Here is a 25,181-nt window from a genome sequence, read left to right as displayed (position 1 = left end):
CTAAATAGAACATACTGGCAAAGTTTGTACGCTAACTGCGGGGCATTTTATATGTTACGTTAAGAACCTTACTCCACCATTGGAGTTGTTAGACCTGTGTATGTGATCGTGTAATGAAGGTGCGCTAGAAACATGCGCAGATGTAGAATTTTGTGTATGCGCATACGTCGTTAGTACGGGGCACGGTCCATACGAATCAGAGACCATTCCGGTCGCTCTTCTTCACTTGGCCGGTTAAAATGTTGAACGCCGTGTCGAAAGCAGCTGCTGGCGCCTTAAGGGCCGTCAAACCCACTCTTCTTCAAAATGAAGTTGCTAGAATCTCTGGGTCATTATCAGTAAATAGTGAGTACAAAAAAAATTATCTCCTAAGTTTCATTAATATTCATTTTTATTCAGATCACAACACTGTGCTTCATCGAATTGTATTTTACTTGTTATTGATGATACTCGTTATTCATTATTACTTCACGTAGTTTGTTATTCCTTCTTCATGCTTGTACGGAAAGTAATTCTTCTTTACTCGATTGACACCTAAATATTGAAAAAGAAAGGTGTTGTATTGATTATATAATACATTATTTGATCAAACTGTAGTGGTAACTCTACTGTGCAACATGGCGGCATTAAGGTCATCGATTAATTTTTGGCGACATCAAAATAATTTGTTAGTTCGATTACGATTATTATTAATATTATCACCTAAACCTTATTCGAATTCTAGTTGATGCATTTTATTATTTTGTATCATAAAAAATCCTTCTTGTCTTTTTGACTGCTTTCGGCAGTCATGTCTCGTGGATTAGAGGGAATCTTCGTGTCTTGATACGTTGTTTTAAATAGTTACATGTAAACAGTTAATAGTACTTACTATGAGATTTAGATCTGAAAGAAATAATGAAGAATATAAAATAGTTCGGTTTTCTATGAAGCACTCACATGTAGTTTGTATTATGTAACTTACCTTCACAAGGATTATCTAATATTATTTAAACTTTTAATAAAGATTACCTCATTTATGATTTTTTTGTATCATTGTCTAATTTATAAAATGTTATTATATAATTTCAAAAGTTTTATATGAGCAATATTCAATTATATGCAAAGCAAATATTAAAAGAAATAACTTTTTATAATTAGGCAGAGATTATGCAAAGGCTGCAGGATCTAAGGCTGGTGCACAAGGAAAAGTTGTTGCTGTCATTGGTGCAGTTGTTGATGTACAATTTGATGATGACCTCCCTCCAATTCTTAATGCTTTGGAAGTCCAAAATCGTACCCCCAGGCTGGTACTTGAAGTAGCTCAGCATTTGGGAGAGAACACAGTGCGCACTATTGCTATGGATGGTAACTTCATGTTGTAATTCTATAATTTAGAAAAGAAGTAATTTAGTAAAAGAATATTTCATATAAATAGTTTTTATTTTTACTGAAACACAATTATATGTATGTAGGTACTGAAGGTCTGGTTCGTGGACAAACTGTCCTGGATTCTGGATATCCAATTCGTATTCCAGTTGGTGCTGAGACACTAGGTCGCATTATTAATGTTATTGGTGAACCAATTGATGAACGTGGACCTATTCCTACTGACAAACTTGCCGCCATCCATGCAGACGCTCCTGAATTCGTAGAAATGTCTGTTGAACAGGAGATTTTAGTAACTGGAATAAAAGTCGTAGATCTTCTTGCTCCTTATGCCAAGGGAGGAAAAATTGGTAAAATTCATATTTTATCATTCAAAATTTGATTTACTTTTATAATATATAATTGTTACTGTTGTTTTTATCGCTAATTGAATAGGTTTGTTTGGCGGTGCCGGGGTCGGGAAAACTGTATTGATTATGGAACTGATTAATAATGTAGCAAAGGCCCATGGTGGTTATTCCGTGTTCGCCGGTGTAGGTGAACGAACCCGTGAAGGCAATGACTTGTATCATGAAATGATTGAATCTGGTGTCATTTCATTGAAAGATAAAACCTCCAAAGTAGCTCTGGTATATGGTCAAATGAACGAACCGCCAGGCGCTCGTGCTCGTGTTGCTTTAACTGGTTTAACCGTTGCCGAATACTTCCGAGATCAAGAAGGACAGGATGTATTATTGTTCATTGATAACATCTTCCGGTTTACTCAAGCTGGTTCTGAAGTATGTATTATAATTTGAATATTATTATTACTATTATTATTATTAAAATCGTTCTCTTTTATAGGTGTCGGCCTTGTTAGGTCGTATTCCTTCCGCTGTAGGTTATCAGCCAACATTGGCAACTGATATGGGTAGCATGCAGGAGCGTATTACGACGACAAGAAAAGGATCTATCACATCTGTACAGGCTATCTATGTACCTGCTGATGATTTGACAGATCCTGCTCCTGCAACCACTTTTGCTCACTTGGACGCTACAACTGTATTGTCTCGAGCTATTGCCGAATTGGGTAAGTATATGCATTTATAACCGCTTACTTTCATAACTGATAAAAATAAATTATATAAAAATTTATAATTTTTTCAATACTATAGGTATCTATCCCGCTGTCGATCCACTCGATTCCACTTCTCGTATCATGGACCCTAACATTATCGGCGCTGAACATTATAGTGTTGCTCGTGGTGTGCAAAAAATCTTACAAGATTATAAATCACTTCAAGATATTATTGCCATCTTAGGTATGGATGAATTATCGGAAGAAGATAAACTGACTGTAGCGCGTGCTCGTAAGATCCAAAGGTTCTTGTCTCAACCATTCCAGGTATGTACATACATTATAATTCATAATGTTAATCTTCCATAATGTATTGTTTCCATTAACTGATCATTTGTGTGTAGGTTGCTGAAGTGTTCACTGGTCATCCCGGCAAATTAGTACCGCTAGAAGAAACTATTAAAGGATTCAAGAAAATCCTTGGTGGAGAGTATGATCATTTACCAGAAGTCGCATTCTACATGGTCGGACCGATTGAAGAAGTAGTAGCAAAAGCAGAATCGTTGGCAAAATAATAAATTTAATTCACTGTCATCATAATTATGTCATTAAGAAATAATTAAAACAGTCTTCTAATAATAGAGGCTTGTTTTTTTTATCTACAAATATTGGCTTTCATCCAAAAGTATTGGGATCTTTGAACATTACAAAAATACATAAAAAGTATAGAAACTTGTCGAGAACATCATGAACATAATCGTAAATATTATATAAATTTTATAATTTTGTTCCGGATGTTTTTATTACAGATGAAATCAATATTGTTATTTAACATTTACTTTAACATTATAGGATATGTTAGGAATTAATAAAAGTTTTACAAAAATATACAGATAAATGTACAGTTTAACAATTTTCCGTTTTTATAAAGCATTTTTCTCTCAATTAGGGAGGGGAAATTAGTTTACATTTTATAAAAAATTATTGCTCTTTAAGAGTAATTATTATTATGTTTCAGTATCAGATTTAATCATTGGTTTTTTTAATCGATAAGTGTCCCTTAAAATCTGAAATATAAAATTATTTAGTATAGAGCAACATTTAATTACATGAGTATGTAAACATGAATGAAGTTGTGATTACCTTCCATTGTTCCATGTTTAGATATATCACGTTTTGAATGTTAGACCTTTTTCCTGCCATTACTTCAGTTGTCATGTCTCTAGAGCAGGGTTGAACAACAAGTATTCCAGATTCATCTGTTGATAAAGTAGAATTTAATAAATAGAAATCATAGTTTGTAATCGTCAAAGCTAATATTACCTTTTGTTACTATTACCCTTCCATCTCGGACAAGGAAGGACATTTGTAAAATATTTTGAATAGTTTTTCCAAAATCATTTGGATGTAAAATTAATTTAAAAAAATCAAGAGGTTTGGAGTAGGTTTTATAATATTTAGAGATGATTTTGTTCATTTTTACAGTTTGTTCTGCACTTTCTTCTTCCTTTTCAACTGCCACTACTTTATCTGGTTTTTTTATTTGTGCTTGAGCTTCTCTAACTGTTGGTTTTCTTTTGTTAATTTCCTTCTTTTCTAATGGTACCAAAGTACCTAGAAATATGAAAGATAAAAATACAATATCTTCTTAATATTAGTCATACAAATTGTAACAATAAAATTTGATAAAAACCTAATAATGTGGTATAATGTGGTGTTCTTTTAAAACATTTTGTAACTTGTGATTCTAGAAATGACCAATCTGGTGTTTCTAATGTAATATCAGAACGTTTCTTCATATATTCCACCTAAATTAATAAATAACTTATTTAAGAACAATAGTTGTTAACAGGAAAAATACTTATTGATGCAATACATACCAATTTTTCAGCAAATTCTGCTTGATTATATGAACATACAAATTTTGTCAAAGATCTTGTACATTGTTTTAAAATGTTAGAAGATATGCTCATCATTTCTGAATCCATTAATACCTCTTCTTGATTATGCACTAAAAAATAACATAAAATAATAAGAACATATTTGATGAAATCAAAATAAATCAAATGAAGAACAATACGTTTAAAAATTATGTACCCTTTTCTTCTAAAGTTGTTTCAGAGTTTATATTATCTGTCTCTTCCATACATAATTCCAAAGTGTGTATAGTATCAGCATTAACTGCATCTTCTAAAAAATTTACATTGCGTATAATATTCAATTTTTCTATAATGTATATTATTAAAAATCATACGTAGAGATTGTGCTCTAGTTATAATCCTCCTTAGAATCTCTTTGCGTTGTTGTGGTGATCGTGTAGATAACGTGCTGTCGTTACAATTGTTACTATTTCTGGACATTTTGAGTTATTTTCTATTGAAAGACGATATATTTGCAGAACACAATGAGTAATTAACAAGGAGAAACAGTGTTTTCGTTATTTTTGTATATAATAACAATCTCCAAACCCAACACTAATCGACTTTGATCTTTCATCATAGTGAAATAAACTGTACTAATATTTGGTAATATAGAAACTAACCCCACCAGAAAAGAGCCACTGTATTTGTATTAGTATGTTGTATGATTATCGTTTTACAGAATTATTTATTGAAAGTGTATTTTTAAACATTATTAATTCCTTTAATGGTTCTTTCATGATGTAAATTAATGTAAAGTGAGAATAACGGAACGAAACTAGAAAAAAGAAAGTTTATGATATATAACTATATACGAAGAAAAGATTTGACATTTCGTGGTTACGAACATTAGTAAGCTTCTTTATAAACAAAAAATTAAAGAAACGGGCATGGAAAATACCTCGAATAAGGTACTATTTATGATACTTTATTAATAAAATGCTGTGGAGATTATTAATTGTGTAAAATTATATTTTATAGGAAGAACAGAATAATCAGAATGATTCAGACTCTGAGGTAGACGAGGTAGAACCTAGACTCAAATACGTCAGAGTACGAAATGATTTAGAACATATATTACAAAATGATGCAGCTAGTTGCATTGCAGTACATCCTAAGGTGTGAAATATAATTAATACTACTTGTAAAAATTATATGATAAAAATAATGTTATGTTATGAAGGTTAAGCATAGTAGAATGTATACATTATATAGTCGTAATTCTAAATTTTGGTTAATTTTTTGACATACTACTATCTACATACTAATTTGATGACATACTACTATTGCTACATTAATGCTTATTACAGTGATTTAATCTTTGTTTAGTTCCTATGTCTGGGTTCACACTGGGGTATGATACATCTTTTAGATCATCAAGGAAATAATATACAGTCTAAAAGTTTACAAGCACATACAGTTGCTGTCAATCAGATTTCTATAGATCATAATGGAGATTTCATTGCATCCTGTAGTGATGATGGAAAAGTTTTTATATATGGTCTTTATAGCACAGAGAATAATCATAACATGAGCATGGGTAGATTAGTTAAAAGTATAGCTATAGATCCAAATTATTATAAAAGTTGTAGCGGAAGAAGATTTATTACAGGTGGTTATTTTGCTTTATATATTTAGTTCTTAAATACATTAAAAATTAGCTTCTCAGAGATGAAAATTATTTCTAGGGGATGATAAATTGGTTTTGTATGAAAAAACATTTTTATCCAGAATGAAACTAACTGTATTGTGCGATGCGGAAGGAGGAGTAAGATCAATTGCATGGATTGGACATTTTGTGGCTTGGGCATCTGATACTGGTGTCAGAATCTATGATTTAAATGCCAAATGTTCATTAGGTCTCATTAAGTGGACTAGATCTACTGAGTAAGTGGGAAAATCATATGCAAAATTTTTATATATTATTGAGGCTAAATTAATTCTTAATTATATTCTATACAGTGCATTACCAGAACACTACAGATGTAATCTTCGATGGTCAGATGATAGAACATTATTAATTGGTTGGGTTGACATAGTACGAATTTGTCAAATTAGAAAGAGGTCGATACAGGAAATGGTTAACAGAGACCTACCGGAATTTGTGGTAGATCCAGGTATACATTTTATATGTAATAAAAAAGATATTATTAAATACATAAGAAATGGTAGACAATAATGATAAAACTTCAATTTTAGTTTCAACTTTCCAAGTGGACTTTTACATTTCCGGTATTGCACCTTTAGAAAATCAGTTAGTATTACTAGGTTGCTTGAAAGAATTGGATGAAGATGGAAAGAGTCAGAGGCCCACATTACATGTTGTTGAACCAAAGTATCATGATTTTACTCTTGTGTGTGCAAATTCACTTACACTTCGTGGTTATAAAGAATACAGTTGTAATGATTATCATTTAGACTGTTTGAAAGAGGAAAACAGGTATTTAGTTCATTTCTACTAAATTTATTATATCAAAACTAATCTTATATTTATATGATTATTTTTAGGTTTTTTATTGTCAGTCCAAAAGATATTGTTGTAGCCAGTTTATATGATGCGGATGACAGAATTGAGTGGCTATTGAGTCATGGAAAATTCGAACAAGCATTAGAGGCAGTAACATTAGATAATGGCAAAGATTGTAAGAAGTACACTTTTGTTTATGTTGGCCGTATATACTTAGATCATTTGTTAGCTTGTGGAAAATATGATGAAGCAGGAAAACTCTGCTCTAAAATTTTAGGAAAGGATAAAAAATTATGGGAGGAAGAAGTTAGTATCATTTTTTACTTTACAATGTCCCAGTTTCATTTATACTTCCATTGAGTAATACTATTTCATTGCAGGTATATAAATTTGCAAGAGTTCACCAACTGAGGTCTATTTCTTCTTATCTCCCAAGAGGCGATGTCACGTTAGATCCATTGATTTACGAAATGGTCCTTTATGAATATTTGAAAATGGATCCTGATGGATTTCTTCAACTAGTCAAAGAATGGTCTCCTAAATTATATAAAGTTGCAGCTGTTGTAAATGGTGTTTTGGAACATCTTATCGTTGATAATCAACGACAAAATGTACTGTTAGAAGCTTTAGCTATTCTATATATTCATGATGAAAAATATGATAAAGCGTTAGCCATGTATTTAAAATTGAGACATAAGGATGTATTTCAGCTTATTAAAAAATACCATCTGTATAATACCGTTTACGACATGATAGAAGGTTTAATGGATCTAGATGCAGAACGTGCTATACAATTTTTTTTAGAAAAGGATGCAGTACCATCTGATATCGTTGTACAAAAATTGCAGCATAATCATCGATATTTATACTTGGTAAGATATAATAATTAGATGTGAAATAAATATAATAATTTCCCTTTCATAATAACTACATTTCAAAGATGACTTATAACAGTATTTAGATGAATTAAATAAAAAAGATACAGAAGATAAATATCATGGATTGTTAGTCCAGCTTTATGCTAATTATTCAAGAGATAAATTGTTACCTCTCCTACGCCGTTCTAATAATTATCCAATACAACAAGCACTAGATATCTGTAGTCAGCGAAAATTTTATCCAGAAATGGTATATCTACTTGGTAGAATTGGAAACACTTCTGAAGCTTTAGCACTTATGACTCGAGAATTAAACGATATGCAGAGTGCGATCGCATTTTGCCAAGAACACGATGACGAAGAACTGTGGAATGATTTGATTATTTATTCTCTGGATAAGCCCAGTAAGTAATAATGAAGTGCTAATATTTTTAATATTTCATAAAATTATTATTAAATAATAAAATTATATTTCTTTAATCGGACTAAATTAATTTGTTTCTTTCAGAGGCTATTACATTTTTGTTGCAAAAAATAGGCACATATGTCGATCCTAGACTTATGGTACAAAGAATAGAACCATCTTTAGAAATTCCTGGTTTAAAGAAAGCTTTAGTTAAGATGATGTGTGACTACAATCTCCAAGTGTCAGTACAAGAAGGATGTAGAAAAATGTTATCCAATGATTATTTCAATTTACATGAAAGACTAGTTAAATGTTATCAAAAAGGGATATTTATAGATGGTTGGTATTAAATAATTGTAATTATAAAACGATTGCAAAAATTTCATTTACATTAATGATTATGGTCACATTCTTTAGATGACCAAATGTGTGGAGCTTGCCATAGGAAAATAATTGTAAGAGGTATCTATTAAAATAATATGAATTATTCAAATATATTATTAGTATTACTTTAATTGCAATATATTATTCATTATAGAACCAAGGAATCTAGTTGTATTTTATTGTAAACATTCGTTTCATGAAGATTGTCTACCAAATTTCGAGGTAGTGGTAAGTATTTTACTTTTAGTAAATAATTTAAGTAATTTAAAAAGCTTCTCAATTTTTTTATGTTTCAATCTTATTTTTTAGGAAAATTGTGTTATATGTAACTCGCAAAAAGATATATCTCCTAGCAGAAAATGATACAGGTAAACTTTAACGTTAATAGAAATTATTCTTCATAAATTCAAATATAACCTATAAATATGTGTTTTATTATTTTAGCTTTTGTAGTATTTGATCAATAGTAGCACATTTAGTACATATTTTGAATACTTTAAGACATCCTGGACATATCGAATAAGACTGAAAATTAAAGAATTATATGATTGTTTTATAAATATAGTACCGATATAAAATTGTATTATAAATACATATAAAATTTACTTTATGATCTCCACAAACTTGAGTAATAGCTTGACATTGATCACAAGTTCTCTTTAATTGTGGTAAGATATCAGGCATAGAATTTGTTGGAGTAGATACATCAAATTTTTCTTGATCAGGTACAGTATTATTTGAATCTTCCGAGCAGATAGATTTTGAACTCTGAAATTAATTGTTTATTTTAATAATGAGCTTGTCTTCGTTATATAATTCAAAGTATTTGCCTTCATCTCATGACATTCCTCTGTAAAAGATGTGGAAGAAAATTTCTTCAATGTGGTATAATCTACATAAAATCCACAGATACCACAAAATGTATCCAACTTCTTTTCTGCTAGCTGTGATGTTACACTACTATCATAATCTTCTTTCAATGTACTGGTCTCCCAGGTCATTGGATTCTTTGCAAATGCTTTAAAATGTTGTATTGTAAAATCTATCACGTTTTCAGGCTTTACTGTGGAGACCAGTAATTTATAAGTAACATTAATATATTATCATAAAATACTGTGCATTTGACCTGTTTGAGAAGTATTGGTACAATGTTTCCCCAGTTAAAAAGATGATTACCAACTAATAGTGTTTGAACGTAATCCGCGATCAATTGCCTTACTTCTGGATGGTCAGCTAAATATTCTGTTTGTTCAGCAATTTTGAAAAACTATTGATGGTGTAAAATATGCATTTTATTTTGATAAATTATTCCACAAGAAAAATACTTAATATTTTACTTTCTTACTTTCATATCTAAATATTTAGAAAACATTTCAATATCTTCCATCCAGCAATCTCTTAGAGGCGTTTCTATTTTTATTGTTTTATTTCGGATATCTGGATCAGCTAATGGATTAATTTTCAATACATATGGCACATCCAACCAATTATGTCGGAGTATTCTAGCTTCCGGAGTTAAATAAGTTCTTATAGTATGAATAGTTCCATCTTCTTTGCATATTTTACGTTCGATCGTATAAACATCTAAATAATGTCCATCTAATTCCATACGTTCAGCAGGAATACATATCTAATAGAGAAAGTATCTCGTTATATATTTTAAATTCATCGGTACTCATTCATATTTTCTTACATAGTTGGATTCAGCAAGATCTCCATCTATAGAAATGCTTTCAAAAACTAATGTTCCCTCATAATTTATAAGCGCCAAATATCGCATAAGTAATATATTTACTCCTTCACTTATTAGATTGCTGTTAGTGCAAAAGGATAAATCTTTAGTTTCAGTAGATTTATCGCACAGACAAGTGCGTGTCAATTTTACAGAGTAACAATTCTCTTCAATGCCTATAAAAATTGTTTTTTCATGCAGTCCATCTTCGTATACGAATCTGCAATATTATGTAACATTAATATTATTACAGAAACACAGGTTTATCAAAATTAACCAACTCTGTCCTTTTTTCTTCCAGGCAGTGGAATTTTGATGTTGCCGAACTAATAATTTTTGACCCACCGAAATGACCATCAATATACATCGAAGATTGCACATGCACTAAAAATTCTCGAGCCTTGGGCCCGATGGATTCTACCAGAATACAATAACCGCCTATTGGTTCCGTCTCCTTCATAGGTTCATTTTTTAAAGAAATTATTAAGGTCTCCCGGAAACATAAATCTGCTTGATTTACATCGTCTGAAGTACAAAAAGAAAGAAGCAGAGTATTTAGAACAGCATAATATTTTTTTCAAAAAGAATTTACAGTCTAATAGTGAAAACGACATAGCTTATAAGTATCAAAAAAATTACATTCCAGATACAATTCATTTCACCAGCAGCGAATAAATTTACCAACTTGTACATTAGATATTTTTCTATATTATATTTTATTATGTACCGTTTTTTATGGACGTTTATTTGTTTTATTTATGGAATATCTTTATTCGTTGTTGGAGAAATTTAGTTAGAGCGAATTATTTTAATAGGATATGGGGTGCAAACATTTTACTATTGTGAAAAATTTTTAACAGGTTCATCATTACTTGTTTTGTTTAAAACTGATTGATCGTAAATTCATAATTTATTGTACATACTAACGTATAGATTACGATTTCAGAATGAAATTATTTTACAATAAAACGTAGGGACATTATGATTTATGCTTTAATATGTACAGTAAGAAGTTTGTCAAATTGTTACGATATATAATATTCTGTATTTTGTACAACAAGGTGCCATCATTGTATAAAATAATTTTGGTGTGTGTTCTGTGGTATTAAGAGATTTTATGAGTACGCGATTTATCCATAATATCACAGCTATACCTAAGATATTTTATCTAGGTCTCCATGTAAATATTGTGTCTAAGTTGCAGTGTAGAACAATAATAATGTGTAAAGTATAATTAATATATAAATTTTTTACGTCGCTTAAGAAGTTGTACGTTTTTGCGATAATTTGTCTACTTGTCTATTTATTAAAAGAAGGAAAAAGAAAATGGATTTACCAATTGAAAATTCAGGGATCCAATCTCGAATGTCAAATAGTTTACATAAAATTTCTTCTGTATTCGACATGTTAACTTTTTTTATATTTCAATTTCTTTTATTAAAAAAAAGAGACAGAAGTAAGCTATTATCTTTTGTCTGCATTTGGATTTGAAAGTAACTTCTCTATAAAGATACATTAAAGTTGTAGAAATCATATTATATCATTGCACTACGCGTTACTTTATTAAAAGGATTATGAAATGAAGATTAAACGAGGAGTACCAAAGAGATTGTTAGACATCCATATCTGTGAACTACCAAAAACATCCGACAGTAATTTACCTAAATTACCGCCAAATGCAAGATTTTATACCCGCTGGAAACGAAGCTTTCAGAAAATTTTTCTTGTTTCTGTGGATCATCCGTTAACACGAAATTTCTTACGCAGTCTAGCTGCGATTGCTTTTGAAAAGAGAAGACATGGACGTTCTTTAACATGGTGGGTAATACACCCCTGTAGTGACTTAAGGTAATTTCAATTTTTCAAACAGTTTTCTTAAAATTGCGATGAAATGCAATCGTAATGTGTATTTATATTTGTGTAGATATTATTGGGACCTTCTAATGACATTTATATACCTGTACATGTTCATTATGGTGCCATACATTTTGGCGTTTCAAAGAGTAGCTAAAAGTTCTAGTCCAGAAAGTTGGGATCCAGTGCATCCTGCATACATTATCTGCATATTTGATATTGTACTTAATTTTATAACAGGTTTCAAATCACAAGATGGCCATGAAATTTTTCTAGATCCAGTTTTAATAATCCGGTAATCCATTAAGATTCTTTTTTTATTATAATTAACGAAATACTAAAACTATTGTTTTTATATAGGCATTACGTGAAAGGATATTTTTTTATCGATTTTATATCGTCGGTTCCATACATTTGGTTTTATAAAGATCGTATTTTACCTCCTGGGTCCAATTCAAATTCTATTTTACTAATTCCTGAAATTTTGCCGCTTATAAAAATTGCACGTATTTATACATTGCGTTTTTACGTGCGACAAATTATTGCAGTAAGAAATAGTCATAAGAGTGAACAAAACTTTGCACAAGAGAAACAAAAGATGTGTGTGTGTGTGTGTGTGTGTGTGTGCGCGCACGTGTGTGTGTATGTATTATCTAATTATTATGTTTATACATAAAGAGAAATATCTCTCAGAATTTTGCAATTTCTCACGCTGAAGAGAAGTCCATCTGGTTAGCGCTTTTGGTACTGTTAATATTTCATTGGTGTAGCTGTATAACACATATCTTTCCATTTATTATTGCACATATAACTGGCGTTACTAAAGAGGTATAAATTCATTTTTATTTTAAGCTTACTTTAACTTTTCAATGATTGATTTATTGTAGAATTACAATCTATTACAGAATTCAGATATGTTTCTGATTACTACCGGATTGTATAAGAAATCCGACTTTGATATTTATCTGACATATTATCACATAGGTATGAGCAATTTCTTTGCATCAAGTTTCATAGAGTTCCATTCCTTGGGTAAATCGGATACAATAATACGTTGTATCTTATTGTTGTTTGGAAAAGGATGTACAATATATTTTATGGGTAATCCTTTTTTTTAACTTAATTAATTTTTAATTATGCATTGAGAACAAATATCTAATCTTTTTTCATGTTATAACAGTCATAGTTTTACAATTAGTTCAATCAGCTGCAGAACCAGAATTAAAATATCAACGAATTATGCATCAAGTGAAAGAATATATTTACGAAAAGAAACTTCCAGAGAATCTTAAGAAAAAGCTTATTGCTTATTATGAGTATCGTTTTCAGGGCAGTTATTTTAAAGAGAATGCTATATCCCGAACTTTATCAAGTTAATATACATACATATATCTTGTATTATAGTTTGTATATAGCTTGTATTTCATTTGCTATTTGCATTTTCATATTTAGATCATTTGAATCAAGAAATCATGATCCACGGTAGCCGCGGATTAGTAGATATAGCGACCATTTTACATTCTTTACCACGCGGCATTATTGGAAATTTAATGGGTAAAATATAGAAAAAAATATGTACATATATATGTTTTTTTATTTGTGTGTTTATTTTGAAAGTTGTTTGGTTTTCTTTTATGATTATAATAATCTTTATAGGAATTTTAAAACCGATTATTTATCTCAACGAAGATATCATATATAAAAGTAAAACTGACGGTGACTGTATGTTCTTTATAGTCAGTGGAACCGTTGCTCTTATTACATTCAATGGAAAAGAAGTATATAAAATTCAGTATTGACATAGATTATGAAAAATCGTTTTTCTTCCATATGACAGATACAACTGTTAATTTTTTTCGTAAGATATGTCACGAGAAGGATGGAGGTTATTTCGGTGAAGCAGCTTTAATATATCCCGATCGAAGAAGATTAGAAAGTGCAATTGCGTTAGAAGTATGTGATTTACTGCGCTTAGATCGCCGTGATTTCAAACGTATGTTTACTGTAACATCAACTTTTTATAAGAGATTGGAAAAGGTTGCTAAGGAAAGATATGAATTCATTACTAAATTAGGTATTAGTAGTAAAAATGTTAGTTTGGAACCAAGTACGCTAAAACAAAGCAATGAAACTAGTCAGGAGAAAGAAGATATAAAAATTTAGGTTAATAATTAGGATAATAATATTGAGAGGAAATGACAATAAAGAAAATTGAAATATTAGATTAATCGTTTAAATATTTATATATTTTTGCTGTTTATTGTATTACATTTAATGTCATTTCAATATTAAAAAGAAATAAATGATCTAACATTATCGCGAATTTACAAGTTGCACTTGCCTATATATTATACACATATTGAAGAGTAGGGTACAACCTACTTCTTGTACATATGTCGAGTGTCAGTGTCAGTCGCATTCACATTCAGTTACATGCGTTTGACTTATCAGCTCTTTCCAGTTTTGCAAGTCGCGAAATTTTGGTACTCTAGCAGAAGTTACGCGATGTAATTAATTTAATTGTAATATTAAAACATATAGGTTATAATAAGTAGATGAATTATTTCTTAATTTTTATTTTTAATTAATTCATTCCGAATAGTTGTAAAATAAGTAATTACAATTATCTATCACTATCAGGTTATACTGTTGTTATTATTTTGTTGTACTTTACTTAATAATATCTGATTTTGTAATGATTATGTCTGATTATGTAATGTCGAAATGAAATCAATATTATTGAAATTAAACTTGTAATAAAATATTACGAGGTTAAATCTAAGAATTTGACGTGCTGTACACGTGGCCAAACACGTGTGTTGTTTCACTTAATTGTTATTAATGTTGTTGGCAGTGTTATTTTAAATTATGTTATAATTTTAATATTTTAATTTCGTATTTTATTTAGAGCAACAAACATGGTCGAATTAAAATGGGAGGAGAAGTATGAACTCATCACCAGAAACTTAGCTGAGTGGCTCGGTGATGAGAAACTTAAAAGTATTCTGAAACAACGAGATTTGAAGCTTTATTGGGGTACTGCTACAACTGGTAAACCTCACATTGGCTACTTTACACCAATATCTAAAATAGCAGATTTCTTAAAATCTGGTGCAGAGGTTACTGTATTATTTGCTGATCTTCATGCGTATTTGGATAACATGAAAGCACCATGGGAACTTTTAGAACTTCGTACTCAATATTATGAAATAATAATCAAAGCTATGCTTAGGTCTATAGATGTACCTCTGGAAAAGTTGAAGTTTGTTAAGGGAACAGATTATCAGTTATCTAAGTAAGTAATCATATATAATTTGCTATGATCATGCTATATTAATCCTTTTTTATTAATCAAATATATTATAGGGAATATACATTAGATGTGTATCGTTTAAGTTCTGTTGTAACTGAGCATGATGCAAAAAAAGCAGGTGCTGAAGTAGTTAAACAAGTTGCAAACCCTTTGCTCTCTGGATTGTTGTATCCAGGTTTGCAAGCTTTAGATGAACATTATTTGGAAGTTGATGCTCAATTTGGTGGGTTAGATCAAAGAAAGATCTTCACCTTCTCAGAAAAATATTTGCCATTGCTTGGATATGAAAAGCGTATCCATTTAATGAATCCAATGAGTATGTATGCAATATAAAACCATTAAATATAACAACTTTAAGATTACTGTATGCAATATATAAAATTATATTTTAGTCCCTGGCTTGGCAGGATCAAAAATGTCTTCTTCTGAAGAAGATTCAAAGATTGATTTGTTAGATAATGCTGCAGCTATTAAAAAGAAATTAAAAAAAGCATTTTGTGAACCTGGTAATGTGAATGACAATGGAGTTCTTTCATTTGCTAAACATGTAATATACCCTTTATTAAAAGAAGGAGAAACCTTTAATATACAAAGGACAGCTGAATTTGGTTTGTGTCACTTCTATTATTCATGGAATTTTTAGTAAATTTTTTGTAATATAAATTTTATTGTTTTTAGGTGGAGATATATCATTTGATACATTTGAGGATCTAGAGAATGCCTTTGCTAAAGAAGAAATACATCCTGGAGATTTGAAAAGTGCGGTTGAGGTTTATATTAATAGACTTTTAGATCCAATTAGGAAAGAATTTGAAGCAGATCCAAAATTAAAAAGTTTGTTGAGTAAAGCATATCCTCCACAAAAACCAAGTAATACTTTTTATATGAAATATGAACATTAAACAAATTATAAATTTATATAATATTATAATATTTATATCAAACATCTAGAAGTGGTAGAGGAATTAACACCAGCCCGGTTAGACATCAGAGTTGGAAAAATAGTTGAAGTATCAAAACATCCTGATGCTGATTCACTTTATATAGAAAAAATTGATATTGGAGAAGCTAGTGGACCTCGTACAATAATCAGTGGACTTGTAAATTATGTACCCATAGAAGAGATGCAAAACAGAATGGTAGTTATTCTTGCAAACTTGAAACCAGCAAATTTAAGAGGTGTTCAATCTCATGGAATGGTTTTATGTGCTTCTGTGTATGTTTCAGTTGAATCAATAAATTTCTTTTATTACATAAATAATTTCTCTAATCATAATTTAATATGTAGGGATGAACCAGTAAGGCGAGTTGAACCACTGAGACCTCCACTTGATAGTAAACCAGGTGAAAAAATCATTGTTGATGGATACGAAGATGGATCGCCAGACGATGTACTTAATCCAAAGAAAAAAGTGTGGGAAAAATTACAGGTACGTTTATTATTTTTTATTTAATAAAGTAAAAAGGATTATATATTTTTAAATTACCAGAATTTAATTCTCTATACAGGTTGATCTTGTAGTAAATGGTAGTGGAGAGGCATCTTGGAGTGGAAACGTTTTACTTACTGCCAGTGGTGGAAAACTTACAGCTGACAGTCTTAAAAATGTAGCGATTAAATAATAATACTTCAGATGTCTAGGTATACATGCATTTTTATTTTCTATTTGTGCAAAAATAGATTGAATCTCGATTGGATCGAGAAGTGCTTTATATTTAAAACTGCCATTTTTACTTCGTTTAACTGTTTGCATTACTATTTTATATTTTTGAAATGTAAGTATGCAACACAAAAATAGATAAAAAGTGCATCCATGTAAGGTATTTGATATATTAGATGCTGCTCATTATATCCTTGTTATATTTCTCAATAAAATATATAAGGCATATCGAAATTAAAGTAGATCGGTTTCTAAATTTACTTATATAGTAGTTGATGAAATATTCGGTATTGTATCTCTGTCATTATAATTCGTTCGTACACAAGGAGATCGTGGTCTTAGATCATGGAAATTCTGTGCCTTTAATTGTGAAACATTGCACGATTTCGATTTTCGTTCTTTCTTCTTGTGGATTAACCAAGATGTAGCTGGGCACAATGCTAATTCCTTTCTTAGTGAACTACTACTACAACCATATAATAAAGGATTTATTGCTGCATTAAGTAGTATTAAATATCTACTAATATACCTATAAAAATTTATACATATATGCTGCAATGAAGGAATATTTTATTAATGAAATGATTTTGAAATAATTACCATAATGGGTACATAGATTCTGCTTGTCCTGTTTTAGGCGTTTCTTCCAATAACTGTGCCCTTTGAATTATTAATACAGTAAATGGTACACGGCATACAATGAATGCTAGAACTATTAATGCCAGTACTCGTGCTACTCTTCTTTTATATTTTACTACAATAGGATACTTACTTCTCAGAGCTTGTGATTCATAGCGATCTAACTAGAAATTGAAAATAAAATATGGAGTTTTATCTATATTTTTATATTACATGTAAGGAAGATTAAATATTTATTATTTAAATACTTTTATAAGAATGGCTGAATAACATATTGCCATAATAGCCAATGGTGCCCAAACACTTAAACTGGCAAAGATATGCCAATAGGGGTAGACAAGCACAGTGTCTTCAGTACAATACGTTTCTAAATAGTTTTTCCATTGTCTTTCGTAGTAATGTCGAAAATAGATTAAAGGGATAGCGACAGATATTCCACAAATCCAAGTAGAGAAAAGTAAAATATGCATCATCCTTCAATAAAGAAATATAAAAATGTATATAATTTCTCGTATAAGTTTCTGATATTATTAGTACTTCGTTTTATCACCTTCTTGATAATTTTCCCGAGCAATTAAGAACAATAGCCGAAACGCGATCATAACTGATTGCACTCAAGTTAAAAACTGCAACTAATGTTAAAGCATGCACTAATGCCCCATCCGTTCGACAGCCAATATCTCCCAAAATATAATTTTGGAACAGATCAATGCAAAGAAACATCCACGGACAAATCAAACACGTACCAAAGTCTGCGATACACATGTTCACAATCAAGAGATTTGTCGTAGTGCGTAATGATCTTTCTTTGAGCACCACATAGATTAATCCACCGTTAGCTAAGGACCCAATGATGATAATTGGTAAAACACTGATGATTTTTCCGATTAATTCCAATGTAGGTCGTATTTCCCAAATTTCTGAAGGAAACGTATGCTTACTAGTGTCGACATTTTCCCACTAAGAATTTATATATTTATCAATTACACTGATAGTGAATATAATAACAGGATGATTTTTTAAACACAAAATCATACTTCCGACTTGGTAGTTATAAACTCGCAGATATTCTTCATATGATAATTCCACTGTATGTCTAATATCCAAGTCTTATTCAACAGATGCAAAAAATCCATATCATTTAATATACTAAGCTATAAGAACTATATGAATTCTAATAAGGTACTGAGGGTTTAATCATAATTCCAAGAGTTTAATCTAAATGCAACAGATGGTACATTAACATTAAGAGCAAGCTTGTTTATTTAGCTCTTTAGTAAGATCCAAAATATGTCATGTTGGTTCAGACTAATTTCCGATAAATTCTAATATTTAAAAGAATATTTTCTTTTTATGAAAAATAATGACTATTTATCGGCTGATTCATATTTCGATTTATAATCGTATTTTATTTGTTTGCGAAGATGTACATATAAGTACACGCGAATTTTATATAAATATCTCTATAATGATGCATGATAGATTTTTTATGTATATAAATTAGTTCATCTTTTTGCTTATTTACAAGCATATAAATTTGGCACACTTAAATAAAGATATCTCGTACAACATTTTATGTAATTGCATAACAATATATAATATAATGAAGAACATTGTATTATATATTTCTTATTATACTTTCTATATAGTTTGTATTTGATAAATTATTTTCTAGTCAGTCATATCTAGAATTATCGAGATAAACGTTACGATTCATAACTTTTTTATAGAAAAAATACATAAAAGTAGGCTAGTACGATTTAATTGTGCAAATAATTTTACTTAATTTTCGATAGTAAAAGAATAAAAGTAATTGAAATTATTAATCTTTACATAAGATATTTTTACAAATACATTTATATTTCTTGTTACAAATTTTAACATCATTAGAACTTAAATTAATTCTAAAATTAATCTTTGATCTTCTCTTTCTCTCTCTCTCTCATTAGATTTTTATTCTTTTATAGTTAAAATAAAGTAATATTTTTTAACCTTTTTATTATATGTTTTCTTATATAGCTAATAAATAACAATGAAAATAAAAATTAAGAAAGGTATGAAATATTGAACACAACTAATAATGGAACTGAATTGTTAAAATATATCATAAATTAAATAATATAGATTTTTTTTACTTTAATATATTAAACAGTCATAATAAAACTAGTCTCTCATACAATCGTTATTCGTATTTAACAAGTTCTATCCACACAATACCATCAAGGGATATACAAATTCATAGCATGTTATTTACAAATGAATACTACCATATTTAGTCACAGCAGCAGTTCGTATTAGAATGTCATTTGTTCATAAAAATTAAAATTTTATAATATTCAATGCATGAATACAAATTTTGCTGATATTCTTTGAACACTACAGAAAATAGGTATTTATCCGTCATTATCCTTTTTTTGCTATATTGAACAATGTTAAACTACAATTTTTGTAACAAACATTTGACTAGTTTTCGTAGTCTCATTCTGTGTCATCAGCTTCTGATGATTGCGCAACGGGTAACGGTGACGGAATAACTAGTTCATCATCCTCAACCTCTTCTTCTGCAAGTAAAAAATCTTCTCCTTCGTGGATTTCTTCTTCTCTTACTGGCTCCGGTGGAGCTATCACATCTTGACCATGTTGTTTCAAATGGTCTTTCAATGCAAATGCTCTACCATAGGATGCACCACAAATATAACAACTGAATTTTAGATTATTGTCTTTTTTGTGGGTTTGTATATGAGCACGTGCAGCGTACAAGGAAGCAAATGGACGGGAACACTCAGTACATCGAAATGGTTTAGTGTGGCTGTTTTTGTGTCCTGCTAATTGAACACGTGTTTTGAAAGTTTTTGGGCAATAAGGGCACGTGTAAGCACGTTCTTCCCCGTGTGTAAGTAAATGATGATTGTACACAGAAGAAGCTTTAAATCTTTTACCACAATGTTGGCATCCATATGGTCTGACACCAGTATGAGTTCTCATGTGTAAAGTCAGACAATAAGAAACACGAAAAGTTTTACCACAAACCTAAGAAATAATAAAGTATTTGTATAGTACTATAATAGAAATCACAACATCTTAATTATATTACTTATACTATGCTTACTTCACACGCATGTGGCTTTTCTCCAGTATGAATACGTTCGTGTTTCACTTTCTCGTGAGGTCTTGTAAATCTTCGACCACAATGTTGACACTGATAAGGCTTTTGACTTTCTGTGGGTTCGGCAGTTGTAGCTGTTTCAGTAGTAGGTGGTGTTGGCGAATGTGGTTGGCTTAGTTCTGTATGTACTGCGGCATGCATTGCTAAGCTATCAGCAGAATCGAATTTTCTATTGCATACAGTACAAGTTACAGAGTCACCAGAATGTAATGCCATGTGTGCTTCTTTGTATGATTCCGCTAACGTTTTACCTATGAATAATTAACAGTTGACTAAATGCAAATGTGTTTTAAGATGAAAAAACCAATTATATCCTTAAACTAAATATTCAAAATATTACCACACTCGGGACACGTAAATGTTGCACTAGGTGTTCCTTCAGGTGCATCAACGTGCCTTGCTCTGACCGGCGCGTGCATTCGAGAATGCAAGCGCAAGCTTTTGTGCGAACAAAATTCTGTACCACAAGTTTCGCATATGAAAGTTTTTTGATTTGGATCAGGTTCACCTTCGTGTACCTTTGCATGTAGTTGTAATGCTTTCGGTGTTGCGAAAGTTTGGTCACAACTATCGCAACGATTATTGCCATGAAGACATGCATGCACTCGGAAGTTTCCTAATTTGGAGAACTGCTGAAGGCACTGATTACATCTATACATTCTCATTGGTGTTGCAGCTAATCTTTTTTCTCGTACCTATAATCAATATATATATATATATATATATATATATACCAAAAAATATAAAATTTTTTTATAATATAAAAAGAAATAGATGTTTGTCATACTTTCACTCCTTCTACATTGGAAAAGAACTTTTCAATCATTGGTGCTTTAGTAGATTGAAGTGATGTTTGTGCTGGAGTTCTATCCCAGAATCTTTCTATTTGTACTACTTTTCTTGTATATAATCTTCCTTCACTATCTACGCACTCTTCTGTGCGCAGAGTATTCATACTCTGTCTTTGTCTAGTATTGATTGCATTTCCTGATTCTGAATGTAAGGTGTTAGTTGCAGGTACTGTAGGTATATCATCTAACTGATCAGCTATTTCAAGTAATACTTCTTGTCCATCATGAAATTGTTTTATATGTTCCACAACAGAATTAAAGCTCATATCACAACTAGTACAACTATAAACTGCTTCTGGTTCTATCTATAATAATTAAATATTCTCTCTATTATACAATTTATTCATTTGTATACATGCTAATAAATAATGCCTTCCTTGTTTATACCTCACAAAGTTCTTGTTTAACATGAAGAAGTCCGTCTTCATCTAATTCACCTACATCATTTATATGATCCATATTTATCAGAGCGCCAGTTTCTCCATCTAAAAGTTCTGATCCATCAGGTAAAATAGTAATTACATTTTTATTTCTGTTTTTATCATCTGTCTCTGAAGTGGTTGAAATTGTTACTAGTTGATCCTGGGATAAAGATTTCTCTTCTGCTTTGCTTGTGATATTAGGAACTTTTTCTGTAATCTTAAATTCCAGAGAATTTTGCTCCATTTGTGTCTCCTCAGTTTCTATCTTTTCTACGACTTTAATATCTCCTGATATTTTTATTAGAAACAATAATCAAATAAATATAATTAACATAGATTAAATTAAAATTTCTACACACCATTTTCATCAACTTGTATAGTTTGTGGTCCTCCAACTATCATAATTCCACTATCATTTACAGTTGCTAGAAAACTTTGATCTATTCCTTCGACATTTGTGTCCTAAAATTAAAATTATTAAGCAAATTATTAATTAAAATACATATAGTTATAAAAAAAGTTTTATTTGGTGCCAACCATTAGTACTTCTGTGTCTGGTTGAGACTCTTGTTGAGTTTCTTCCTTTGGCTCATACTTTGATTCAGATGATGCCTCTGATTCAACGCTTTGTCCACATCGATCCAAATGTTGAATGAGTGCCATTACTGAGTCAGATCGCTGCGAACAACTAGGACAGTATAGGTTGTCTGTCATGCTTAATAGATGGTACTTTAATGACTGTGGATTGTTAAACGTTTCACCGCAGCACATCGGGCAAATGAGATTCAACGAGCCCATTATTTTTATCGTTTTACTGCAGACTTCGTAGAGGGTCTTTGTTGACCTTAACCTGACCCTCTACTCCTTTTACAAACTTAACTGGTTCTTTTTTCGTTCGCCTATCCTTATCCTTAATTAAAAAATAAAGCCGGCTTCTCGTTAAGAACCTAACCTGACGATGAATCACAAAAATCAGTAAAATCTCTTAATTGTGTCCAGATACAGAATAATGTCATGATGTTTCTTCAGGAGACTTGATTTCCCATAGGATGTTTACTCAAGTATGATCAATTATATTACATAAAAATAAACAGCATCTCTTTCATATAATAACAGCGATAACAAAACTCATTAGAGACGAACTTCAGCGCAAACAAATGCCGCACACAACAATCATGAAGTTAGGGATGTGATAAGTGAATCGCGAAGTCGGCCATTACATGCGAGTTTCGGTATAGAACTATCGAAGTCAAATTCAAGCTTTATCATATACAACATAATAATTGTCTCACTGTAACACGAATTATCATAATATCGTTGTATTTCCTATTTTGAGAATGTCAGACCATTTGCAATTGCAGACATGTGTTAAAACAATTGAAAACTGTTGCAAATAAATTAGATGCTCAATTGACAAAAGGCGCGCGGTGTGTTCCGTTTGAACTTCACAATTACGAAACTTCCCGTAGCTTATTTTATAATTTCTATTATCACTAAAAATTAAGTTTTGCAATATTTTTATTATAGTATATAAATTGATCGTAATGTATATTACTCATGTGCAAAATCCAAAATTTGTAGCATAGATAATTTTATGAATACTGGAGGAAGGTAAAAGAATTGTTAATTACGTGTTTTTTTTAAATAACGTACATTTTACTTATTTATCGAAGTATATTTACATTCTTTTAACATTTATACTGCATAGAATATCATGCGAATTAATAATAAGATCTTATGTTTGTATCTCATGACGTAATTTCTTGTATGGAATATAAGATAGTCCTTTTTTATATTCTAATCAGTATGCTCGTGTTGAGCATTACTTTCACGCCATGTATTTTGAATTAATTCTACAAACTGTTGCCACCACCTGCTTTGCGATGTGAAGTATAAAGCACATGCAGTAATAAAGATCCATGAAAGGACTAGACAATAATCTGTCCCATTAGAAGGTGTACTAGAAACAGGGCCAGCAAAATCCAAAGATGTAACATATAATGACCCATTTGGTTGTAAATTAGTTATTTCTGTTATAAATCTTGCAAAAGCTTCCAATGTATAAACAGTGTAATTAAATTTTGCTACAGGTTTTCCATTGTGAACAAGCATTAATGTTGGGACTCCAACAATTCCATATTGAGCATTAAAACTAAAAACATGGAAAATGCAAAGTGTTTATAGACTTCTTTTAATCATATAAATAAATTGTTTTACTTTATTGTACTTATTACTTTTGGTATTTAATTGCATCTAATGCCACTGCCTTAATATGTGGAAATGAACGTGGTAATGCATTAAAGTGGGGTGCAGCTTGACTACTGAATATACTCCACCTAGCATAAAATAATACTATTACACAAGTTCCTGGTAAAAGTCTGCCTTCTTTATCATTTCTACTTTTGTTTGATGGTCCAGGTTCTAAGATTAATAATTTCATTAATCTGGTTGCATTAACAATCTGAAATAATTAATGCTTGTAATTTATTCCTTTCCATTTTAAATTTAACATTCTCAAATATTTTATTATGTTACTTCTACTGGTCCATAGACTTTATCCGTTAGGCAATTGACTTTAGTCACATTAGCAGTTGAATTGTTTATTGTCACGTTCGCTTCGATAATTTTATTCTCTTCTTCATATTTGATGTTCCCCGTATCAGGTTCAGGTTCTCGATCAGAATTTTTGAACGAAATTACTTCTAGCATCTCGCATTTGTCCATTCGTGCGAAAACACCTATCACATGAACTAAGCAGATAGGGAAGATTGAAATTGTATTATGATAGAAAGTGCAATAAAATATATGAATATCTCACCTAAAATTATAATAAGTAAACACAAATTCCTTTGAGAAAAAAACATTTTATGTACATAACCTAGAAAACTGTTCGTGTGTTTCTGTTAGGAATTTTGAAGGTGATTCAATTCACAAGTAACTTGGACGTTTTCCTATAAACACATGATATCTAACGAATGTTCGTAATTGCAGCATAATTCGCACTATCACACACGTAATAAGCAAGTTGATGCATCATGTTTATTTCCATTCTCAATTAAGAAAT

The 25,181-nt window shown here is 30.5% G+C and overlaps 9 protein-coding genes across 16 annotated transcripts; 3 read left to right on the top strand and 6 right to left on the bottom strand.

Moving 5' to 3' along the window:
• Positions 1 to 162: 162 nt before the first annotated feature.
• LOC126923367 (ATP synthase subunit beta, mitochondrial) lies at positions 163 to 3,066 on the top strand. The gene is made up of 7 exons (XM_050736755.1): positions 163 to 345; positions 1,141 to 1,347; positions 1,455 to 1,718; positions 1,804 to 2,147; positions 2,212 to 2,437; positions 2,523 to 2,752; positions 2,830 to 3,066. Exons 1-7 carry the CDS (start codon positions 240 to 242, stop codon positions 2,998 to 3,000), a joined length of 1,548 nt encoding a protein of 515 aa, XP_050592712.1. The 5' UTR covers positions 163 to 239; the 3' UTR covers positions 3,001 to 3,066.
• A 316-nt stretch (positions 3,067 to 3,382) lies between these two features.
• LOC126923375 (EP300-interacting inhibitor of differentiation 3) lies at positions 3,383 to 4,828 on the bottom strand. Its single transcript, XM_050736766.1, has 7 exons — positions 4,680 to 4,828; positions 4,523 to 4,615; positions 4,306 to 4,436; positions 4,119 to 4,233; positions 3,749 to 4,039; positions 3,569 to 3,684; positions 3,383 to 3,492 (listed from the first exon to the last, which is right to left on the bottom strand). Exons 1-7 carry the CDS (start codon positions 4,783 to 4,785, stop codon positions 3,433 to 3,435), a joined length of 912 nt encoding a protein of 303 aa, XP_050592723.1. The 5' UTR covers positions 4,786 to 4,828; the 3' UTR covers positions 3,383 to 3,432.
• Positions 4,829 to 5,107: 279 nt separating this feature from the next.
• LOC126923359 (vacuolar protein sorting-associated protein 41 homolog) lies at positions 5,108 to 11,477 on the top strand. 4 transcript variants are annotated; one of them, XR_007713129.1, is made up of 15 exons: positions 5,108 to 5,255; positions 5,326 to 5,463; positions 5,674 to 5,956; positions 6,033 to 6,231; positions 6,307 to 6,461; positions 6,544 to 6,784; positions 6,853 to 7,117; positions 7,192 to 7,683; positions 7,766 to 8,093; positions 8,198 to 8,434; positions 8,513 to 8,557; positions 8,634 to 8,707; positions 8,789 to 8,847; positions 8,924 to 9,147; positions 10,513 to 11,477. XR_007713129.1 is itself a non-coding variant. In XM_050736740.1 (14 exons), exons 1-13 carry the CDS (start codon positions 5,235 to 5,237, stop codon positions 8,840 to 8,842), a joined length of 2,532 nt encoding a protein of 843 aa, XP_050592697.1. In that variant the 5' UTR covers positions 5,108 to 5,234; the 3' UTR covers positions 8,843 to 8,847; positions 10,513 to 11,477. The 4 variants fall into 4 exon arrangements, 2 of the variants coding, with proteins under 2 accessions (XP_050592697.1, XP_050592698.1); XR_007713128.1 differs by having other exon boundaries at positions 8,924 to 9,204; XM_050736740.1 differs by lacking the exon at positions 8,924 to 9,147.
• LOC126923673 (uncharacterized) lies at positions 8,915 to 9,493 on the bottom strand. Its single transcript, XM_050737365.1, has 3 exons — positions 9,264 to 9,493; positions 9,086 to 9,222; positions 8,915 to 9,004 (listed from the first exon to the last, which is right to left on the bottom strand). Exons 1-3 carry the CDS (start codon positions 9,478 to 9,480, stop codon positions 8,915 to 8,917), a joined length of 444 nt encoding a protein of 147 aa, XP_050593322.1. The 5' UTR covers positions 9,481 to 9,493.
• Positions 9,540 to 11,617, bottom strand: LOC126923666 (ciliogenesis-associated TTC17-interacting protein-like). Its single transcript, XM_050737349.1, has 5 exons — positions 11,548 to 11,617; positions 10,493 to 10,736; positions 10,173 to 10,431; positions 9,825 to 10,109; positions 9,540 to 9,746 (listed from the first exon to the last, which is right to left on the bottom strand). The coding sequence occupies exons 1-5, from the start codon at positions 11,615 to 11,617 to the stop codon at positions 9,540 to 9,542; spliced, it is 1,065 nt and encodes a 354-aa protein (XP_050593306.1).
• LOC126923366 (tyrosine--tRNA ligase, cytoplasmic) lies at positions 11,614 to 17,023 on the top strand. Of its 2 annotated transcripts, XM_050736754.1 has the most exons (15): positions 11,614 to 12,059; positions 12,136 to 12,360; positions 12,426 to 12,612; positions 12,759 to 12,893; positions 12,971 to 13,166; positions 13,518 to 13,619; positions 13,722 to 13,843; positions 13,929 to 14,016; positions 14,955 to 15,360; positions 15,432 to 15,694; positions 15,771 to 15,986; positions 16,057 to 16,248; positions 16,330 to 16,594; positions 16,667 to 16,808; positions 16,888 to 17,023. In XM_050736754.1, the coding sequence occupies exons 1-15, from the start codon at positions 11,791 to 11,793 to the stop codon at positions 16,999 to 17,001; spliced, it is 2,922 nt and encodes a 973-aa protein (XP_050592711.1). In that variant the 5' UTR covers positions 11,614 to 11,790; the 3' UTR covers positions 17,002 to 17,023. The 2 variants fall into 2 exon arrangements, with proteins under 2 accessions (XP_050592711.1, XP_050592710.1); XM_050736753.1 differs by lacking the exons at positions 11,614 to 12,059; positions 12,136 to 12,360; positions 12,426 to 12,612; ... (3 more) ...; positions 13,722 to 13,843; positions 13,929 to 14,016 and adding an exon at positions 14,317 to 14,572 and having other exon boundaries at positions 14,974 to 15,360.
• LOC126923372 (tachykinin-like peptides receptor 86C) lies at positions 17,016 to 18,905 on the bottom strand. Of its 2 annotated transcripts, none has more exons than XM_050736763.1 (5): positions 18,716 to 18,905; positions 18,229 to 18,638; positions 17,927 to 18,152; positions 17,640 to 17,842; positions 17,016 to 17,505 (listed from the first exon to the last, which is right to left on the bottom strand). In XM_050736763.1, exons 1-5 carry the CDS (start codon positions 18,812 to 18,814, stop codon positions 17,301 to 17,303), a joined length of 1,143 nt encoding a protein of 380 aa, XP_050592720.1. In that variant the 5' UTR covers positions 18,815 to 18,905; the 3' UTR covers positions 17,016 to 17,300. The 2 variants fall into 2 exon arrangements, with proteins under 2 accessions (XP_050592720.1, XP_050592719.1); XM_050736762.1 differs by having other exon boundaries at positions 17,016 to 17,568; positions 18,716 to 18,904.
• Positions 18,906 to 19,066: 161 nt separating this feature from the next.
• On the bottom strand, positions 19,067 to 23,363 carry LOC126923361 (zinc finger protein 331-like). 2 transcript variants are annotated; one of them, XM_050736742.1, is made up of 7 exons: positions 22,655 to 23,363; positions 22,477 to 22,579; positions 22,083 to 22,405; positions 21,632 to 22,000; positions 21,185 to 21,539; positions 20,788 to 21,095; positions 19,067 to 20,708 (listed from the first exon to the last, which is right to left on the bottom strand). In XM_050736742.1, the coding sequence occupies exons 1-7, from the start codon at positions 22,913 to 22,915 to the stop codon at positions 20,157 to 20,159; spliced, it is 2,271 nt and encodes a 756-aa protein (XP_050592699.1). In that variant the 5' UTR covers positions 22,916 to 23,363; the 3' UTR covers positions 19,067 to 20,156. The 2 variants fall into 2 exon arrangements, with proteins under 2 accessions (XP_050592699.1, XP_050592700.1); XM_050736743.1 differs by having other exon boundaries at positions 22,083 to 22,393.
• Positions 23,364 to 23,751: 388 nt separating this feature from the next.
• On the bottom strand, positions 23,752 to 25,180 carry LOC126923376 (thioredoxin domain-containing protein 15). 2 transcript variants are annotated; one of them, XM_050736768.1, is made up of 4 exons: positions 24,936 to 25,180; positions 24,653 to 24,855; positions 24,352 to 24,578; positions 23,752 to 24,269 (listed from the first exon to the last, which is right to left on the bottom strand). In XM_050736768.1, exons 1-4 carry the CDS (start codon positions 24,979 to 24,981, stop codon positions 23,915 to 23,917), a joined length of 831 nt encoding a protein of 276 aa, XP_050592725.1. In that variant the 5' UTR covers positions 24,982 to 25,180; the 3' UTR covers positions 23,752 to 23,914. The 2 variants fall into 2 exon arrangements, with proteins under 2 accessions (XP_050592725.1, XP_050592724.1); XM_050736767.1 differs by having other exon boundaries at positions 24,653 to 24,867; positions 24,936 to 25,179.
• Position 25,181: the final 1 nt, after the last annotated feature.

Source organism: Bombus affinis, chromosome 13, assembly GCF_024516045.1.
Source record: "Bombus affinis isolate iyBomAffi1 chromosome 13, iyBomAffi1.2, whole genome shotgun sequence".
Lineage (NCBI taxonomy): Eukaryota > Metazoa > Arthropoda > Insecta > Hymenoptera > Apidae > Bombus > Bombus affinis.
This window is presented reverse-complemented; position numbering and strand designations above follow the sequence as displayed.